The sequence below is a fragment of the Chelmon rostratus genome, chromosome 3, assembly GCF_017976325.1.
Source record: "Chelmon rostratus isolate fCheRos1 chromosome 3, fCheRos1.pri, whole genome shotgun sequence".
Lineage (NCBI taxonomy): Eukaryota > Metazoa > Chordata > Actinopteri > Chaetodontiformes > Chaetodontidae > Chelmon > Chelmon rostratus.
Genome location: NC_055660.1, coordinates 21,877,933 through 21,895,443, shown reverse-complemented (window position 1 = coordinate 21,895,443; position 17,511 = coordinate 21,877,933). Strand labels below are relative to the sequence as shown.

Here is a 17,511-nt window from a genome sequence, read left to right as displayed (position 1 = left end):
CCTGCGACATAAGCTGCATGCTACACTGCCATAGCTCACACGCAAATGAACACATGCATACACACGACTCACTGCAGCTTTCTTTTATGAACCCCTTCTAAGAAAACAGCTTTTATTCACTTTGCTCCTCAAAAATAGAAAACCTTTCCATAAGTTCTTGAACATGGCACAAGAAAAAGTTTTCTCCCAGTTTGCCTCAAACATGGGAACATTTAAACAAGTTGAGTCCTTTTTTCTTTCATTTATTTCTTGTCTTGTAGCAGTTTTTGTGGATATTGTCTTTTATTACGTAACTTCTACTTGTCACATTTATTATTTGTATATCCTTGTAAAAGGGCACTCCTCCAAGAGTGCTTGCTCAGTGAGTCTCTGCTGTTTAAACAAAGGTTGGTCAGCCCGTGACATCTTATGTACGTGTCATCTCGTACACTACAAACTACAGCAGATAAATAAAACAATATAAGACCGACTCTTAAAAAAGAAGAAATTTAAAGAAGTTTAGTGGAATATATGACTAAGTGTTGCAATTATATGTATTTTAATGTAGGAGAATAAGGTTTTCAAACTCTACATATGCAGTTTAGTCCACACCTTGGGTGACTGCAGCAGGTTCACAGCGCTGCTCCACCCTCTTTAGGACACACTTTACCATTTGCCTCGTTCTTTCTCAGTAATTCTCAGACATCAGAGGAGGAAGCAGTGCCAGGCTCTTACTCACCCTCCTTCATCAAGGTATGTAGCGTCTCAGCAGAGAGCAAATGAAACATACATGTGCAGGCTCAGAGCATGAATGAGTACTCCATTACGGCAGAACCTCACAGATTCATGTTTGTCTGATTTGGGTGACTTGTATGATTCTGAACTTGCAACTTGAATACAAATCAGTTTGTGAGTGTGAAGTGCTGCTGAGTTTTTAAGCAGCTTCTAAGTCTTAAGATTCAAAAAAGGGTCCTGAATAATAGTGCTCACCCTGAATATCAGGTAATCCTTTGCTCTATAGACTGACTGCCAGTTGTGTTGAATGCAAATGAAATATGTAAAGTGGATGGACATGTAATGCCTTGTACTTTGTGGTGAGGTGAAACAACTACACTAAGCCAGTAATATTGGGATTTGCGTGTGTTTTGCTTGGTTTTTGTGTGTGTGCCAGTTACCAGAACCAGTTGTCACATTTGAAACAAATGCTGTATTACATGACGCTCATTCAGTAACTTACATTTAACTCGCTAAACCTGATTGTAAGTTGAATCATCCCCATCGTCATGGGTTTCCTCAGAGGAAATAGCTCCAAATGCAACAGTGATTACAAGAAAGTATCTTTTGATTCCCACAACAGGTTGGACAAGATTTTCCACATCACATCACCGCCACAGTTTTTTTTAATGCTCATTCCTTTATTGTCTGCTAGTCATGTGTATCAACCTTAATTCTCTGAATTGTACGGTATCGCTCAGCGCAAGCAGCTTAATAAAACGTGCAAACATCTTCACACACAATTCTCTCATTCTGATTCAGCATGAGAGTTCATTCTTGACCTTAGAAACAGTAGACATTTTCATTTTGTGATATCATTGCAATTTGCTTTTATTTTCTGAAGGTGTGGAACACTTATCTCTTTTGGCTCCCATTGATTTAGCTGTAACTTTCTTGCCCTTGACAGTACACACTCACACACACACACACACAGACGGGAATGGCCACATCTTTCTCCCACATTTCACGGTCGTGACAGTTTAACAAACACCTGCCTGTACTCAGTCAGCCAGCACTCCTCTGCAGAGTGATAGCCCATCCTCCTGGTGTCAAGATAGTTTCAATACAAATTCACAACAGGGCCGTTTTCACATTGGCTGCTCACAGCTGTGTGGGAGAAGTTACACAAATGACTTGCCGATAAAAAAAATTGAAATAAAATACCACTGTAACCTTTGTTGACATTTGGCACATTACTGCTTCACATTTTGGTAAAGCCGTGAGATGAAAGTATAAGTTACATAAAGTGACCAGGACAGTGGGACTTGGGACCAGGGTCATGTGAGAGCAGGGACTCTGACAGTAACAGTTGTTTATTCTTTCACTTTATACTCTCCCTGTTGTGTACAATGTGGCCAAACCTGCTTTCTTGCATATAAAGGACATGGGCAGAGTGTCGCCACAACCTGCTTTTCATTTCTTTAAAATGCTCTTCGACTTGATTTGCTAGTTCACGCACTTTAAAGGGATGGGCCAAAATGCAAGCAAGTAGCCATTGCAGGTTTCAGTCTGCACCCAGGTCTGCACCACACTGTGATCACTCAAACTGCCAATCACCATCTTCACTGCGCTTCATTCAGAGAGAGAGTTCTGGCTTACAAGCTCTTTTTCTGCTCCTTTAGCAGATATCATGGACAAGGGTCCGGAGATTGCTCCGGGAACAGCACCGCCGTATCCTGGTCCCCCTGTGGGAGTCTACCAAGCTCAGCCTGGCCCCGTACCTGGTAAGACATCAGGGACTATCATCTGTGTGTTTTAACTGCTTGTTTTTCTATTTTAATGTGGTGCTGCTTTTTCCTGAGTCATTTCAGTCATTTTAGTCCCTGTGGTGGGAACCTAATGGCAGCTTGTTTATGATTCTGTTCTTCAAACCTCTCTCGAGCTAAACGTCTCCTTCTCATATCCAGTTCAACAGCCTGTTTACCAGTACGCCCCGCAACAACCTCAGGTTGTTCAGCCTGGTGAGTGTCTCGCTCCAGTTGCTTGCCACAAGTTGAAATAACTTCAGATTTGCAGTACATGGCAACAGAATTGCAAGTCAGAGAGCGCAGAGTTCAGTGAGGGGTTTGGTGAGGAGCTGTGGATTCTAGTCGTCAGTGTGTGTTGGTTGTCGTCCTCACAGTGAACCAGGTGGTGGTGGTGCAGCAGCTGCCAACTGATGTTCCTGGACAGATGATGTGCCCCTGCTGCCAGAATACTGTCGTCACCAAAATCGAGCACAAGAACGGTCTACTCACCTGGCTGATCTGTGGCATACTCGGAGTCTTCCTGTGAGTGGAAACACAAGCATAAGCTCAGATACACTGTAAAACATCGTACAGCAATTTTGTGGAACCAACAAATTTTTTTTATCATGAACACATAAATATATTGTTTTCTTAATTTCAAGTTAATTCAATTTATAATTTCTTGTTTGGATTTTTAGACCACTTCAAAACTTGAACTTAAGCCTGAGTTTAGCTGACTAGATTGATCACACTTACAAAAAAACATGATCCTCGCATTAGCAAATTTTCCACCATTCATTTTTGAGAGATAAAACTCTCCAGATAGCCCTCTTTTTTGTACAACCTTGTTTCCAAAATAGGTGGGTTTTCATGTAAATGTGGAGCTAGAACAGTGATTTTAATTTCGTCACTGAAAATAAAGTTTGCCATTGAGAAAGGAACCTTGTCATTTGTACTGGAGCACAAATGCTATGTGCTATGTGTGTGGCCGTGGCAGAGCTTCAGGGCAAACCTCGGGTCCAGAAGAATGACATCAGAATGCAGATGTGTAAATCACACTCTCCTTGCTGCTCCATTCAAACCCCTCCTCTCTAAAGCTGTTACTGAAAACCAATGACACTGAAAAAAGTGAACTAAAAAAAAGTGTCATAAAAAATACAAAATAAGAAGAAATAATTTTTAATGTCTACTTTTTATTTTTTCAGTGCCAATACAACTATTTCCAATACAAGTGTTTCAAAGAATGTCCCCTTTTTCAAAACCAAATTTCTTTTTTCAGTATGAAGATTTGCAGTCACTGTTGTAGCCTCGTATGTAGAACATAAATAAAAGAGAATGTGATCATTTGCTGATCCTTTATAGCAGGCATGTCCAAACTATTCCATAAAGGGCCGTGTGGCTGCAGGTTTTCGTTCCAACCAAGGAGGAGCACACCAGGCCAACCAATCAACATCAAGGGATCCCTTAGTTATCAGCTGAAGACTGAGATCAGCTGATTAATTGATTCCAGCCTGGTGTGCTCCTCCTTGGTTGGAACGAAAACCTGCAGCCACACGGCCCTTTATGGAATAGTTTGGACATGGCTGCTTTATAGCATATACTCAACTGAAAACAGTACAAAGACAACAAATTAAATGCTTTACGTTGTCCGCTTCATTCATTTTTGTAAATATCTGCTTATTCTGAAGTTGATGCAGCAACACGTTTCGAACAAGTTGTGATAGGAACAACAGACTGGGAAAGCTGTGGAACGCTCCAAAAACACCTGTTTGGATCGTTCCACAGGTGAACAGGTTCATTGGTAACAGGTGACAGTCTCATGATTGTATAAAGGATGTTACTACATGGACTCAGGAACACAGTTTGTTTGCAGTGGACTGATGTCTGTTTTATTTATATTTTACACAGCGTCCCATCGTTTTTGGAATCAGGGTTGTAGTTAGAAGGAAACATACACAATGGAAACTTGTTGTTGTGCCTTTACTAATAATAAATCAATGTGACTGCAATGAAGATGGACTGGATTTCAGTCCCCACCCTGGCACACTGTTAATTAAACAGGGTGCTGGGAACAGGCTGGTATGTTGGCACATAACTGACATAACAACCGCAGCAGACTCAGCTGCATATCAAACTCAGAAAATGAAAATGGAGAACAAATCTGTCGACATTTGTCAGTGTGACTGAACAGTGGTTGTTTCAGCTTAAACTCATAAGTTCAGTGAAGTATTGTTCAGACTTTCTTCTGATTCTCCACACCAGATGCTGGCCTTTCTGTCTGATCCCATTCTGCGTGGATGCTTGCAAGGATGTGGAGCACCACTGCCCCGCCTGTAACAACGTCCTGCATGTCTATAAACGCAGGTGAAACAGATGTGGACATGGGATGGGAGTCATGTTGACACATGTGAAATAATTTGGCTGTGGAAGGGCTGACTGAAAAAAATCTGAAACTGGGGGAGAACACACGACTGTCTTTTGCTTAGAGAGGCTGCTGCAATATTTCGTCTTTCTGTTTTACAGTTTCTGATCAGGAGTCATTTGCAATCTCACATAAAAGCAGTTAAACAGCACTGCAGTGGAAACTCTGCTGAATGAACAACAAAAGGCAGAGAAGTCGACCATGACTAAATAAACATCAGTGCTGGGGCCAAACCTCTCCATGCAAACAGATGTCATCATGAACTCTGCGCATGTACCACCTGCTCTCCTCTGTGCTGTACATATGTGTAGATAGAAGATTACAAGCTGTGATTTCTTCCTTTCTCTTATCTGTTGAATGTAAATGTAACGTGCAAATGTGAAAAATCTCATTATGATGATCGTATTTTTTCCTGACCTGAGTGATGTTTTAAAGCAACGATGTAGGATGGAAATGATCACATTTTCATGACACACTAAATAATCAATAAAATAATAGGAAGAGTTGTTACATAACTATCATAATCACCTTTAGTTAGGCCGTTTATCGAATAAACTCATTCTGCTAACAGTTGTAAGCCTTTTATCACAGTAATAACCAACTAACTGCTTTCATGATTCAAATGAATAAATCACCAATTAATCGCTGCTGAAATCTAACTGTCATTCTTTTTTTCTTGACTTTTAATTAAATAGATTTTCTTTCAAGAAAAAATATATGTTGAGATTAAAATGTAATTCTTAATAGTTAACATATACCATATGAGCAAATCATGAAGCAAAATAATCATTTCTTTATAACTATTTTATCAGAATACGGTTTGAGCTGCTAGAGAAAGTGCTTTAAAGGACCGTGATGTGTTCTCCCACACTTTATTAGCCCTTTATGTAAATAACTTAGCCCGAGAGATCCAGCAGGCAGATCTCAGAAACATACTGCACAGCGGGCTGCTGATGTGGACATGGGATGGGAGTCATGTTGACACATGTGAAATAATTTGGCTGTGGAAGGGCTGACTGAAAAAAATCTGAAACTGGGGGAGAACACACGACTGTCTTTTGCTTAGAGAGGCTGCTGCAATATTTCCTCTTTCTGTTTTACAGTTTCTGATCAGGAGTCATTTGCAATCTCACATAAAAGCAGTTAAACAGAAAAATACTAAAGATCCATAAGGAACAATGGAGGGTGGAGATTTGTAATCAGCCAAAGCTCTTTCAAATAAAAGCAGATTGCTTCGCCTTATGTGAAAGTGACTTTGTGATTTATAGGTAAGAACTGGTACTTTACTGCTGACAGCTGAGAAAGGAGGACTGATGAGGATGAATTTCATTTTTCTTTCCATCGCTCTGTGTACAATGACTCGAGGAACTGTCCAAAAAATCCAGTTGAAGAACTCTGATTTGTTTGGATTTGCCTCTTTAATGAGCAGATTTTTGTCTTGGCCAGTCAGACAGAGAACAGTGGATCCACCATAACAGGACGTTTCTGTCATGAAAACTGAATGTTTTAAAAATGTCTGTTCTTTTTTTTTTTTTTAAGTTTATGAAGTATTTAAAGGAAAAGATGCCTTAAACACTTTCAGAGGTCTAATTTAGTAGAAAATGCACATGAGAGGTAGATAGAAAAAAAGGGAGGAACAAAGTTTTGTATTTTGTAAGTATTTACATTATTTAATGACATGCTGTGATACAGCAGGTGATGAGTAGGAGGAGGAGGGTATCATTTTTTAATTTCCTGCAGGACAAGAATATCTTTGACTAGTGGTGGTATGGTTAGCCCCAGTTAAACAATCTTTTATTGTGAAAACGGGACAGGAAGTGGCCAAGAGAAAACAGTTGGAAATCCCTTTTTTGCATTATCCATTGGACTCATCTACCTCCTCTCTATGCTGTTTGTGTACTTGGCTGAAGACATTTTACATGACCTCAGATGCTTAGTGTAGTTCTCCAAGTAGACAGCAGGTAGAGCTAACAGACTGTGAGACGCAGCCCTTTAGCTCACACATCACCGCTTCCTGTTTAATATGAAGTGCACTGTTTTATAGTGAGAAGGAGACCCTGGAAGGACTACAACCAGCTGCACAAACAGATGCCTCTGATGCCAAAACAAACACCCTGAGATGACTTAATAAGTGACACCCTTGAGCAAGGCACTCTATCCTACATGTCCTGTGCTGCCTCGCGGCCAATAAGAGGACCCTACACACCTCCAGCTGTGGATGTGTCTCACTCTGTTTGATGTAAGGTGGTGCAGAGCCATTACACGAAGACTCGGCCCCACACGCCTCCCTCCATGAACTTCCCATGTGCCCTCTGTATGTGGCTTTGTGTGGAGAGACCTGAGGTGGGATAAAGCCGGGATTATGGGATGGGCCCTATTAGACTGTGACCATAGTAACCACTGGATTACACAGCTTAGAACTGATGTCCTGAGTTAGTCAGCACTTCTCTGTCCTGTTGTCTCCCACCTGTCTACTTTCATCTCGGTGAGAGGACGCTAACAACATACAGATACACTAAACATGAACTCCAGCTGAATCTGAGGAGGTTTCTTGTTCATGTGACCCCCATCTGTGTTGCTGGGCTGTCAGTGATGGACAGGGGTGTAAATGACAGCCAGGGCTTCAACTAACAATTATTTTAATTTTTGATTCATCTGCATGTTGATTTCTCGATTCATCAGTTTACTGTTTGGTCTATGAAAGTTCATCATTTAAGGATATGCACTTTGCTTTCTAGCTGAGAGGTGGATGAGAAGATTGGTAGCCCTCTCACGTCTGTGCACTAAATACAGTATGTTGCTAGATTCAGCAGGCAGTTATCTTAGTACAAAGACTGTAAACAGGGGGAGACAGCTAGCCTGGAGTCTCCACTGGTCATGGCCGAGAAGTGGTCTGGGTTTTGTACAGATTCAACAAAACATGATGTAACATGTTAATTAGTGAGCTAGAGGTGCTGGTAGGCAGTTTCTTTTCCTATTGGACAGAGCCAGGCTAGCTGGAATAGCTTTCGCTCTAATGATGAGGTAGAAACATAGACTTGTGACAGCCATCTGTATTTTGGGGGAATGGTTTGGGAGCTGTATATAATGGGCTGTTTTCATTATTCCATCCTCCTGCCAGCACCATCCTAAGCAGTCACTGCTGCTGCTTACATGCATGCGAGGACGCACTCTCTGGATTAGACTGTGTTGACTGACACAGCAGGGTGCAGGTGTGCACTCCTTTGCTTGCATCTGTTTGTCTATGAGTTTATTTGTGCACCACAGACCAGCTTTGGCTTCTTCTGTGTTTTGCCCCTACGTGCCACAGAGCTCACTAGCATCTGTCAGCGTCAATCTGTTTCACTCTGATCCACACTGACTCGATTAGCTTAGACAGTGGTCGCTCCTTGTCATGCTTGCCCTCATGTCGTGTCACTCGCCCACATGAAGCCATCTCTAGGGAAGGAGATTACGCCACTCTAAAGGGAGACTTGGCTGAATCATGTCTTCAGGGGTATTATGTAACACTGGATGGCCACGTGGTCACAGGGCTCACCTGTGTTTAGTTTGACCATCTGCCCCTCCCCATCCAAAGCCCATCTTCGCTCTGCAGCACATGGACATGCTGAACAGACCTCCAATTGTTTCTGTGGTCAAGGATGAATCTGCATCTCTCGCTCCGGGTGTGAGGAAGAATTGTATAAGTGGCATGAGGAAGACGTGGGAGCCTGAAGGCAGAGATGAGATGTGCAAACAAGTGACTAATAGGCCTACTGGACTGGCTGTTAATTACCATGCTTATATACTGTATTTACTTCCTATTTTCTTCCTGGTTAGACAGGTGCATCAGCGAATCATGCTCCCCGTGTGTGGGTGAAGAAAAGTAAAGCTGGGATTGCATCTCTGTTGACACCTCTGCAGATTCAGCGCGAAGCAGGGAGAGAGAAACACACAGACATGCAGACAGAATGAATAGAAAGAGGACAGAGGGAGCGAGAGAGAGAGAGGCAGAGGCAGTGAGAGAGAAGAGTGAAAGAGAGACAGAAGATATATTTGACTATGTGGGTGTGTGAAGTATCAAGGCATGCATCATAACTGTGGATTCTTCTTGGAGCAGCTGGACGTCTCAGTGCAGAAGCAGGACATCTCTGGTCTCACAAAGTGTGTTACCTTGTACTTAAAAGCAGTGGGAGCTGTGAGTGCAGAGAGCGACACGAGAGACATTTTCAAAGGCAAAATGGAAACTGTTTTGTTTCTGCTGCCTCAGCTGCATTAACTGGGATTATCAGACACATACAAGAGCTAGTGGAAGGGATGCAGACTGGGAAATAATGATGCCTCTTCACTGTCAGTAATCAAGATTTCAAGTCAAGAATTCGTCTGAGGTGAGTTTGGAATTATCATGATTGAAGAGTTTGCTCATTTTATTGTGGTATTTTGTGTGTGTGTGTATGTGTGTGTGTGTGTGTGTGTGCGCGCGCACACACAGACACATCTGTCCTTGTTAGGACCAATTTGAGTTTCAGACCTTGACAGTAAGAACATTTTGGCCTCTCATATTCAGTGTTTGGAGGTTAAAACTTGGTAACAGGGTGAATATTAAGATTACGCTACCTTTCTGAAAACCAATATTAGTTTTAAACCTTGAGTTTTAAACCATTATTGGAAAGTGAGGACAATCTGGCTGGTCCTCACTCACAGACAGACCTTCAAAGGGCTGTTTGAGGGTTAACACTTGGTTTTAAGGGTTAGTTTAGGAATAGGGTTTAGGTCAGGGTCAGGGTAAGGGATGGGGTTAAGCATTTAGCTGCGATGGTTAAGGTTAGGGTGCTTGGGAATCCATTATGTCAGTGAGTGTCCTCACAAGGACAGAAGTACAAGTAAGTGTGTGTGTGTGTGTGTGTGTGTGTGTGTGTGTGTGTGTGTGTGTGTGTGTGTGTGCGTGTGCATGATCGTGCATTTCTCTGTGCTTTTGGGTACTGAAACTCGACTTCTCAAAAGCCCAGTATGCAATGTAGTCAGCCCACGCTGTTTCCCGTTCCCATGGAAACATTGCCCAGTGCTAAAAGCACTTCTATTCTGCACTGTGAGTGTGTGTTTATGTGTCTGAGAGAGAGAGAAACATATTAATCTCTGACATATAACGGGCTTATTGGATCGTCATGCTGTATGTATTTACTGCTGTTTCTGCTGTATATTGTGAATCATGAAGATGACGTATGAATTTATCACGACATTCACCTTCCTGCCTCCCTCCTCTCTGGCTCTTTCTCCACAGTATCACTCCTCTTATTTATCTCTGCGTACCTCTCTCCCTCTTCTTCTTCTTTTAACCCTGGCTCTGTCTCTCCTCATCACTACATATTTTCTGTCTCTGTGTCTCTAAGATGGCCGTCAGCCCTATCGTCGTCTGCCTCCTGTCACTGATTGGCTATGGCTCATCCCACCCGTCTCCTCCTCCTCGGGGATGCAGTGTGGATGTGGACCCTCCGTACAGGGTGCTGTGTGACCTGGAGTCGGTCTGGGGTGTGGTTCTGGAGGCCGTGGCCTGCAGCGGCGGCCTCAGCTCTCTGGTCCTCGCCGTGCTCCTGCTAGTCAAGCTGCGCTCCATTTCTGACCCCGCCAGGCGCTCTGGCGTCGGGCCTCTTCTCCTGCTCCTGGGCACGCTCCTCGGGCTCTTCACCATCTCTCTGGCTTTCCTGGTGGGGAAGAACCAGGCGCTCTGTGTGGTCCGCAGGGCCTTCTGGGGCCCCCTTTTTGCCCTCTGCTTCTCCAGCTTGCTAGTGCAGGGGGTGAGGCTCAGGAGGCTGGTGGCTGGCAAGACGAGCCCATCGGGCAGCTCCCTGGCAGCGCTCGGCCTGGCCTTGGCCTTGGTTCAGGGGATCATCTCGGCTGAATGGGTCTTGCTGACTGTAGTTAGGGAGGGCCACCCAGCCTGTGAATATCCACCTTTAGACTTTGCTCTGACATGCAGCTACACCCTGGGGCTGCTCCTCATAGCCATGGGGCTTTCGCTGGGGGTGGTGCTGTGTGGAGGAGAGATGGGGGCAGAGGGAGCGGGCGGGAGAGAGGAAGATAGGGAAGGAGATAGTGAAAAAAGGCGATGGAAGTGTAACGCAGTGTGGCTCTTCCTGTCCAGTCTGGCATCAGCATTGCTGTGGGTGGCCTGGCTGGGCTTTTATCTGTACGGCAGCCAGGCGCTGAGGGGGAAGGGGAAAGGGGATAGGCTGGGAGCAGGAAAGAAGGATGTAAAGGTGTTGGATGAGCCGGCGTTAGCGGTGGCCCTGGTCATTCAGGGCTGGATCCTGCTGCTCTTACATGCTATTCCAGAGGCGCACCTGTGTCTCCGGAAACCTCCGCAATCCAACACTCAAGACTTCTTCGACACCAGTCACACGTCCCCTCCTCCACATTTCGAAGATGAGCTGCCTGCACACTCTCACCGACCCTTCCCGGAAAACCAGGCCTTCTCGATGGAGGAGCACGGTGCAAGTAGGCTTACATAATGTGTGTGTGTCACTGTGCATGCTTGAACAACACAGAGCCTGCTTCAAAGGGAAACCTGTGTCGAATGCTGCCTTCTTATAAGTCATGTTAGGTTGAGTTCAAAGTATGTCATCACAACACTGTTGCCTTGCGATGGATGTCGCATTGTCATGCTAATGAATGAAAAAGGAGTCAGAGTCTGCTGTTCACTGCTGCATTCATAGCAATCTTTGGGTCTTTTGGTCTGAATGGCTGCAGAGAGAAACTTTCACTGATGGGCTGAGAAAACTTGTCAACTAAGAGAAGGGATGACATCATGTTTCATCTGCAGTGATTGGTGGAGGTCTGTGGCAGTGAACCTGAAATAAATACATACAGTCAGTACATGAAAAGGAACTACACTGGATTAGATTAAAAAATGTGAGATGTAAAAGTGAAATTCATTTGAATTCAAAAAATAAAAACGTAAACTAAATTTGAATTGAATTATACATTTAATTTAAGTAATTGCTCTATGAAATGAAATGAAATTACATTGAATGCAATACAAATGTTAGTTAAATTCAATTTTCTAAAATAAAAACACATTTAATAAAACACTTTATATTATTATGAATTAAATCAAATTAATTATTAAATTACCATTAACTTTTAATTGAATCTAAATCGATATTTTATGAGATGTCGTGTGTGAATAATTTATAATATAATTTCACATATGAAACCAAGTGAAATACTGACCAGTTTTTTAACAGCACAAATCTTCATCCATCAGATCCAAATGTGGAGTTTGAGAGTGCTAAAGTTAGGACTAACATGCCCCTTATTTTTGGGAATTTTTGCTGTGTTTGGCCTCAGGGTGTTTTGTGAATATGGCCCCAGTTCTCTCAGTGGAAAAAATAGACACAGTAACCATAAAAAGTAAAAATATGCTTAAAAACTGCCCGAGTCAGTCCTGCAGCAGAATCCATGCTCTGTATATTACAGCCATATTTTCAGTCAGATGTTTTTCTTGAGCAAATCAAATGATTCACACTTCAAAGATTACTCGTGAATATAAGTATGCTGGGTAACGAAACTTTCATCCATGTTACCATGCTACCATGGGTGCCATGTAGGTTTGTTTACACAGAAGTATGGCTCGCTTTTAGCTACTGTACACAATCCAAAATCCAATTAAACCTTATGAAATGCCTAATTCCCCAACAGGCTCACAGAGAAATGGATGAGTCATTTCGCTTTGATTGCTCTCCTGAAGCCAAACGCACAGATGAAGAGCTAAAATCACGATGAACCAGGATAAACAAAGAGCGGAGGCAGCGGCAGAACGCTGTGTCTTGAAAGACAGCAGATTTCAGGAGAGTGATGATATTGGTTGGCTGAGGGAGGGGGAAAACCTGTGCTGCAAAGAATGGAACAGCAGTCCAACTTGTCGTGCAGGGAGGACAGTCATGTAACCACTCTGTGGTTGAAAAGTTGGAGTTAAGAGTTGTGTTACTTGCCCTATTTTGTGTTCCCATTTCATTTTTTCTTTCTGCGATCTGATCAATGCTGCTTCACACAGAAACATGAAACTCTGCTGGATGTATAACCATCCCTCAGGTTCACCAGTTGTAATTATTTCAACCTTTTTTGTTTGTTTTGTCTGTCGGTTTGGCGGACAACTCAAAATACTATAATACTCATGAGCCTCACCCTCCATTGCCATGGAGAAATGCCAGTAAAAGGCGCGAATCAGAGGCGTAGTGGATTCAGGAAAAAAAAACACAACATTGCTGAATTCATTCAAAACTGTGAACAAGTGTTTTAAACTATGTGATTGGATGTTTCCTGCCACAATGGACCTCAGGAGTCATTATGGACTTGTACCTTTAAGTTTTTATGTGCAAAGGTTTGTAGAGTAGCTTTTTTTTTTCAAAATTGATAAAGAACCAGATATTTTCTGATGCAGTTGTTAATCTTTGATCTCTGATGGTTCAGCCACACCTGGCAAAGTTTCATGCTAATCCAAGATGTAATCATGTAGCTGTCTATGGGAAAAATGAACTTGTGGAACCAGGAGCTCCAGAAACAGTTCTTCACACATCGCAACACTATTACATGAGGTCATCAAACTCCAGGGACCAATAAGCATGATAGAGGTGTAATTCATCCATCCATGCAAAGATAACAGAATAGTTCCAGAGATGTCAACTAAACACAATCTGTAGGAAAATTATACTTCAACCTCGAGTCTGATGCATGTGTGATTTGTGTCAGTCAGTAGCACAGCCATCTGTCACAGCAGGTACTCTTTCACGACTCCTGTAACTTGTGTGTGTGCCGCACCTTGTTTGGTCTTTCAGCTCTTCGAACTGGAACATACCACAGCAGCCACGGGAGCGCCCGTCCTGGCATCGCATTCCGAGGTCACGTCTACCAACCCACTGAGATGGCCCTGGTCATGAACGGTGGAACAGTAAGTGCGGCAGAAACACAGTCTGTGTGCTCTACTCTGTCGCATTTATGAGAGAATCAAGCACGAGTATTGTAATTATTCACTACCTGTTTATTTCTCTCACTCACAGATGCCCACAGCCCCAATTAACTACACTGGACGACGGTTATGGTGATATGGGACAAGACTTGAAGAGGATACACTGGTGTAACACCAGCGTGTGATAGTAGAATTTCCTGTTGCCTAAGAAGAAAAGATTTTAAAGACGCCACATATCACCCAGTATGGATTTGAAGGGAGCTAAATATGTTTAATGTATTTGTGTTTCTGCACACATGTATGAATTTGACATTTTAAGGACCAAGCCTAATAGTATTTTTGCTGAAGATTATATGGGTTGCCTCTTTATTGCCAGACTGGACATGAAATCACAAGAGAGGGAGAAAGTGACGCAGCTTCAGCATTTAAGATATTTTGTCATAACATGAGAGCATTTCCAGTGCATTATTTTGATCAGCACAGATAGCGTATATAGTCTTCAGTGTAATATGTAAATACACTGACAAGGAGTGTGTAAGGAGGGTTAAAGATGGTGGAAAACCAGTGTTCAGTGGAGTGAAGGGGAGTGACTGAATGAGCTGCTGTTGGACCAGGAGCAAGAAAAGATTAAAGGATGATTTGAATGTAGTGAAGAAAATATTTTGCCTGAGCAGCTAATGCTGTTCCTCACTGATGCCGTCAGTGATGTTCGCTTCATGAAACTACACTTTCCATCTCTTTCTATTTGAGGTCAAGCTACAAGTCAGAAAAAAATTAAACAAGCTTTAGGATGTTTATGTAAATTACCTGCATACGCCCACAAAGCGTGCTTGGCCTCTGTGTTACATGCTGGAAAGACCCAAAGTACTCATAGTGTTTTTCTCTCCATATCGCCAGTCAATTATCAGTGCTATTGGACAGTTTGGTGCATTTCACCATGTGTATTGATAAATGTCATGCATTCAACGCAGCTTGTGCAGCGTTCTGCAGGATGATGATTTAAAAGGCCGTGGATGAGTCTACTGCTCATGGATGAGTATTTTTTAATAAGCATATCACAAAAAGCCATTTAATACTGCTATGCCTATGCTGCAGTATACAGGGGTTACTGCTGGAGGTTGTAATTTTGCACTTTATCAGCGCTGATCATGTCTGGGCATTGTGATATTTGAGATGCATGTAAAAGCACAGTTTAAAGGTAATGTATTTTGTCAAAATTCATGTATTTTGAATGTTTTCTAGACTTTTGATATACGTATTGAAGAGAAATACTAGTTTTAGTGTTGAGTTTCAAAGTTCATTCTTGACATTGGAAACAGCGGTATACAAAACAATCTGAAGTGCTCAGGATGTGGAAATGTAAGCATCTCCCCATCTGCCGAGGAAGACGATGTGGTACAAACTGAAAGAGCTATTGTGCTTCAGGTTGGACTGGGTTGTCACCTAGTTTCAGTGTGTTTTCGCTCATGTTTTCCAGGGGTTACTTTGGATTCAATAAGGCTACTGATCATTATACATTTGTTTGAGATGTATGGCAACATCTCATTATAGTCTGTCATTCCGGATCCCTTTCAATTTAAAATCCCACTGAATACTGAGAAAGCGTTGAGTCAGCCATCACTGTGAATATAACTGGAATAGATTCAAATGTATGTATACTGTTTATATTGGTGACACTGCAAAGTTTGGCTCCAAGTCCAGACAAATTTCTAGTTGGCAGCTGCTGTTGAAATTCAACCGCAACTGGCAACTGAGCTCGGAGGCAAAACGACAAATAAAAATCCCTTCATATTTGACTGGAGGGTTGCAGTGTCCACCTCCTCAGCAACACTGAATTCAATACAGGACAATTTATCCAGTTCAAATACAACTCAAAGAACATTCAAATTCATGTTGTGACCATTACTTCTTGCTATAAGATTAAACTAAATAACTAAAATGTCAATAACTTTGCTTTTGTGTTCGGGTGTGGGCTCTGATATTGTACAATGAAAATATTATTAGAGGATTTTTATGTATTAACCCTATATAAGTGAGTTTTAATCATGTAAATAATCCAAATGTGAAAAACCAATGGTATTTTCCTTTTGGAATGCTCTTATGATGATAGCACTGTCACTGTTTTATGGCAGCGTAACATGAATGTCTGTAATGTGATTTGCACAAAGTGGCTAATACACCAGTATACATTTTCTGTTTATTATTGTCTGGTCATTGAACTGATCTTTCTTTTGCCTCCTTTACTGAAGGCATCGTTCATGTCATAGAGATGCAGTTATACTACAGCTACTACTACTACCAACACTAACAGGACTTTTCAGTTGGCAATTCTGGCGGCACTGATTTGCACTTCCGTTACCTGTTCAAATGTGCCGAGTAACTCCGGAGTAGGGTCAAAGTGAGCCCGACCAAGATGAAGCAAGTTGTGGTGATGCTAGATGGGCTTCGTCATCATTTAGTGACGATTCAGACGTGTTCAAATTATTTATCAAATTATTTTGAGTATGCTTATCCTACACGGTATACAATGTGTTTCACAGCTGTCATATCTCATATAATTTGTGTATGGATTTCAGCTGGTTTAAGAGCCAAGAGAAGACATGCACAATGTCTCCCCTCTGCATGATGCGTTGAATCGTGAGCCGGTTCATCTCATACCTCTATCCATCAAAAATAGCAATGGAGCAGCAGTTCTAAAATCCATCACTGCGTGTGGGAGTGTTTTAAAAGTAACCTGGGATATATTAAACTCATGGCACCTTAAATATATTTGAGGTTGTAGTTGGAAACTGCAGTTGTAGGTGGCTTTTAAAACACCAGACTGCAGGTTGAAGGATGGGTGCCCAGAGGCTGCAGATGAAAGCTGATGCAAATAGCGGTTATGGGCTGTAGTCAGATGCTGGGGATCAGATGGCTGCCAGAGGTAGAAGGTAGAAGCAGGGACACCAGCTGTCCCCTGGAAGCCTTAGTCAAAACATGGGGATGCAACTAGCATGAATGTGTTAGGCAGAAGGTGGTGTTAAATATAGAAGCAGCAGGTGGACGAAAGCTGAAGGCCGGAGCATTCTTGAAACTAGCTAGTTTGTAGTTTGCAAGAAAATGCTGTTTGACTACATTCTAAGGAAAGTGTTCACAGGGAGGGGTTTCAGATGCTCCTCAAGCCCTTCATTTGAGGCAAACTAATGTCTTGTTCCTGCAGCTTACTTGCTGCTTGAAGCTCCAGCCCAAAGTGATAGCAACTGCTGATTTGTTAAATACTTTGCTCACCGTGGTTTGATTGTATTGTTTGTTTACATTTTTGTACTTGTTCATTTTATGTTGTTTTCAGTTTTTTAATATATCAATTTATAGCTATCTATTTGTTTATTTGCCTATGTTTACTTATTGGTATTATTTGTATCTGCGCGATGCTCACTCCTTTTGCTGAGTCACTGCAAATGCGCCTTGTAAATATGTTGGTTCAATAAAGGAAACACTAATATGACTAACGATCAAGCTAGCACTAGCTTTAATTTAGCCTTAGTTCTTCGGAACTGAAATTAAAACGATTATGAGTACACATTTAAATCCCAAAATAGTGTTTAGTGTTTAAGACCAACAACAAAATCCAAATAAAACGAATAACGTTACTTGTCCAACTGTAGTCAGACATGTTTGTGTGCGCG

General features: G+C 42.2%; 2 protein-coding genes across 6 annotated transcripts; both read left to right on the top strand.

Moving 5' to 3' along the window:
* Positions 1–579: 579 nt before the first annotated feature.
* Positions 580–6,134, top strand: LOC121603938 (LITAF domain-containing protein-like). Of its 5 annotated transcripts, none has more exons than XM_041933267.1 (6): positions 580–732; positions 2,376–2,477; positions 2,661–2,714; positions 2,876–3,023; positions 4,743–4,861; positions 5,864–6,134. In XM_041933267.1, the coding sequence occupies exons 2-5, from the start codon at positions 2,384–2,386 to the stop codon at positions 4,846–4,848; spliced, it is 402 nt and encodes a 133-aa protein (XP_041789201.1). In that variant the 5' UTR covers positions 580–732; positions 2,376–2,383; the 3' UTR covers positions 4,849–4,861; positions 5,864–6,134. The 5 variants fall into 5 exon arrangements, with proteins under 5 accessions (XP_041789201.1, XP_041789196.1, XP_041789200.1 ...); XM_041933262.1 differs by lacking the exon at positions 5,864–6,134 and adding an exon at positions 5,004–5,556 and having other exon boundaries at positions 4,743–4,844; XM_041933266.1 differs by lacking the exon at positions 5,864–6,134 and adding an exon at positions 5,052–5,556 and having other exon boundaries at positions 4,743–4,853.
* Positions 6,135–8,423: 2,289 nt separating this feature from the next.
* On the top strand, positions 8,424–16,076 carry gprc5bb (G protein-coupled receptor, class C, group 5, member Bb). The gene is made up of 4 exons (XM_041933772.1): positions 8,424–9,269; positions 10,272–11,376; positions 13,716–13,828; positions 13,938–16,076. The coding sequence occupies exons 2-4, from the start codon at positions 10,272–10,274 to the stop codon at positions 13,980–13,982; spliced, it is 1,263 nt and encodes a 420-aa protein (XP_041789706.1). The 5' UTR covers positions 8,424–9,269; the 3' UTR covers positions 13,983–16,076.
* The last annotated feature ends 1,435 nt before the right edge of the window (positions 16,077–17,511 follow it).

Bases quoted from the DNA above. Each gene is read 5' to 3' on its own strand.
- LOC121603938 (XM_041933262.1), top strand. From the start codon at position 2,384: ATGGACAAGGGTCCGGAGATTGCTCCGGGAACAGCACCGCCGTATCCT. The intron at 2,478-2,660 runs GTAAGACATCAG...TCTCATATCCAG, and splicing joins TCAGCCTGGCCCCGTACCTG to TTCAACAGCCTGTTTACCAG. The intron at 2,715-2,875 runs GTGAGTGTCTCG...TCGTCCTCACAG, and splicing joins ACCTCAGGTTGTTCAGCCTG to TGAACCAGGTGGTGGTGGTG.
- gprc5bb (XM_041933772.1), top strand. From the start codon at position 10,272: ATGGCCGTCAGCCCTATCGTCGTCTGCCTCCTGTCACTGATTGGCTAT. The intron at 11,377-13,715 runs GTAGGCTTACAT...TTGGTCTTTCAG, and splicing joins GATGGAGGAGCACGGTGCAA to CTCTTCGAACTGGAACATAC. The intron at 13,829-13,937 runs GTAAGTGCGGCA...TCTCACTCACAG, and splicing joins TGGTCATGAACGGTGGAACA to ATGCCCACAGCCCCAATTAA.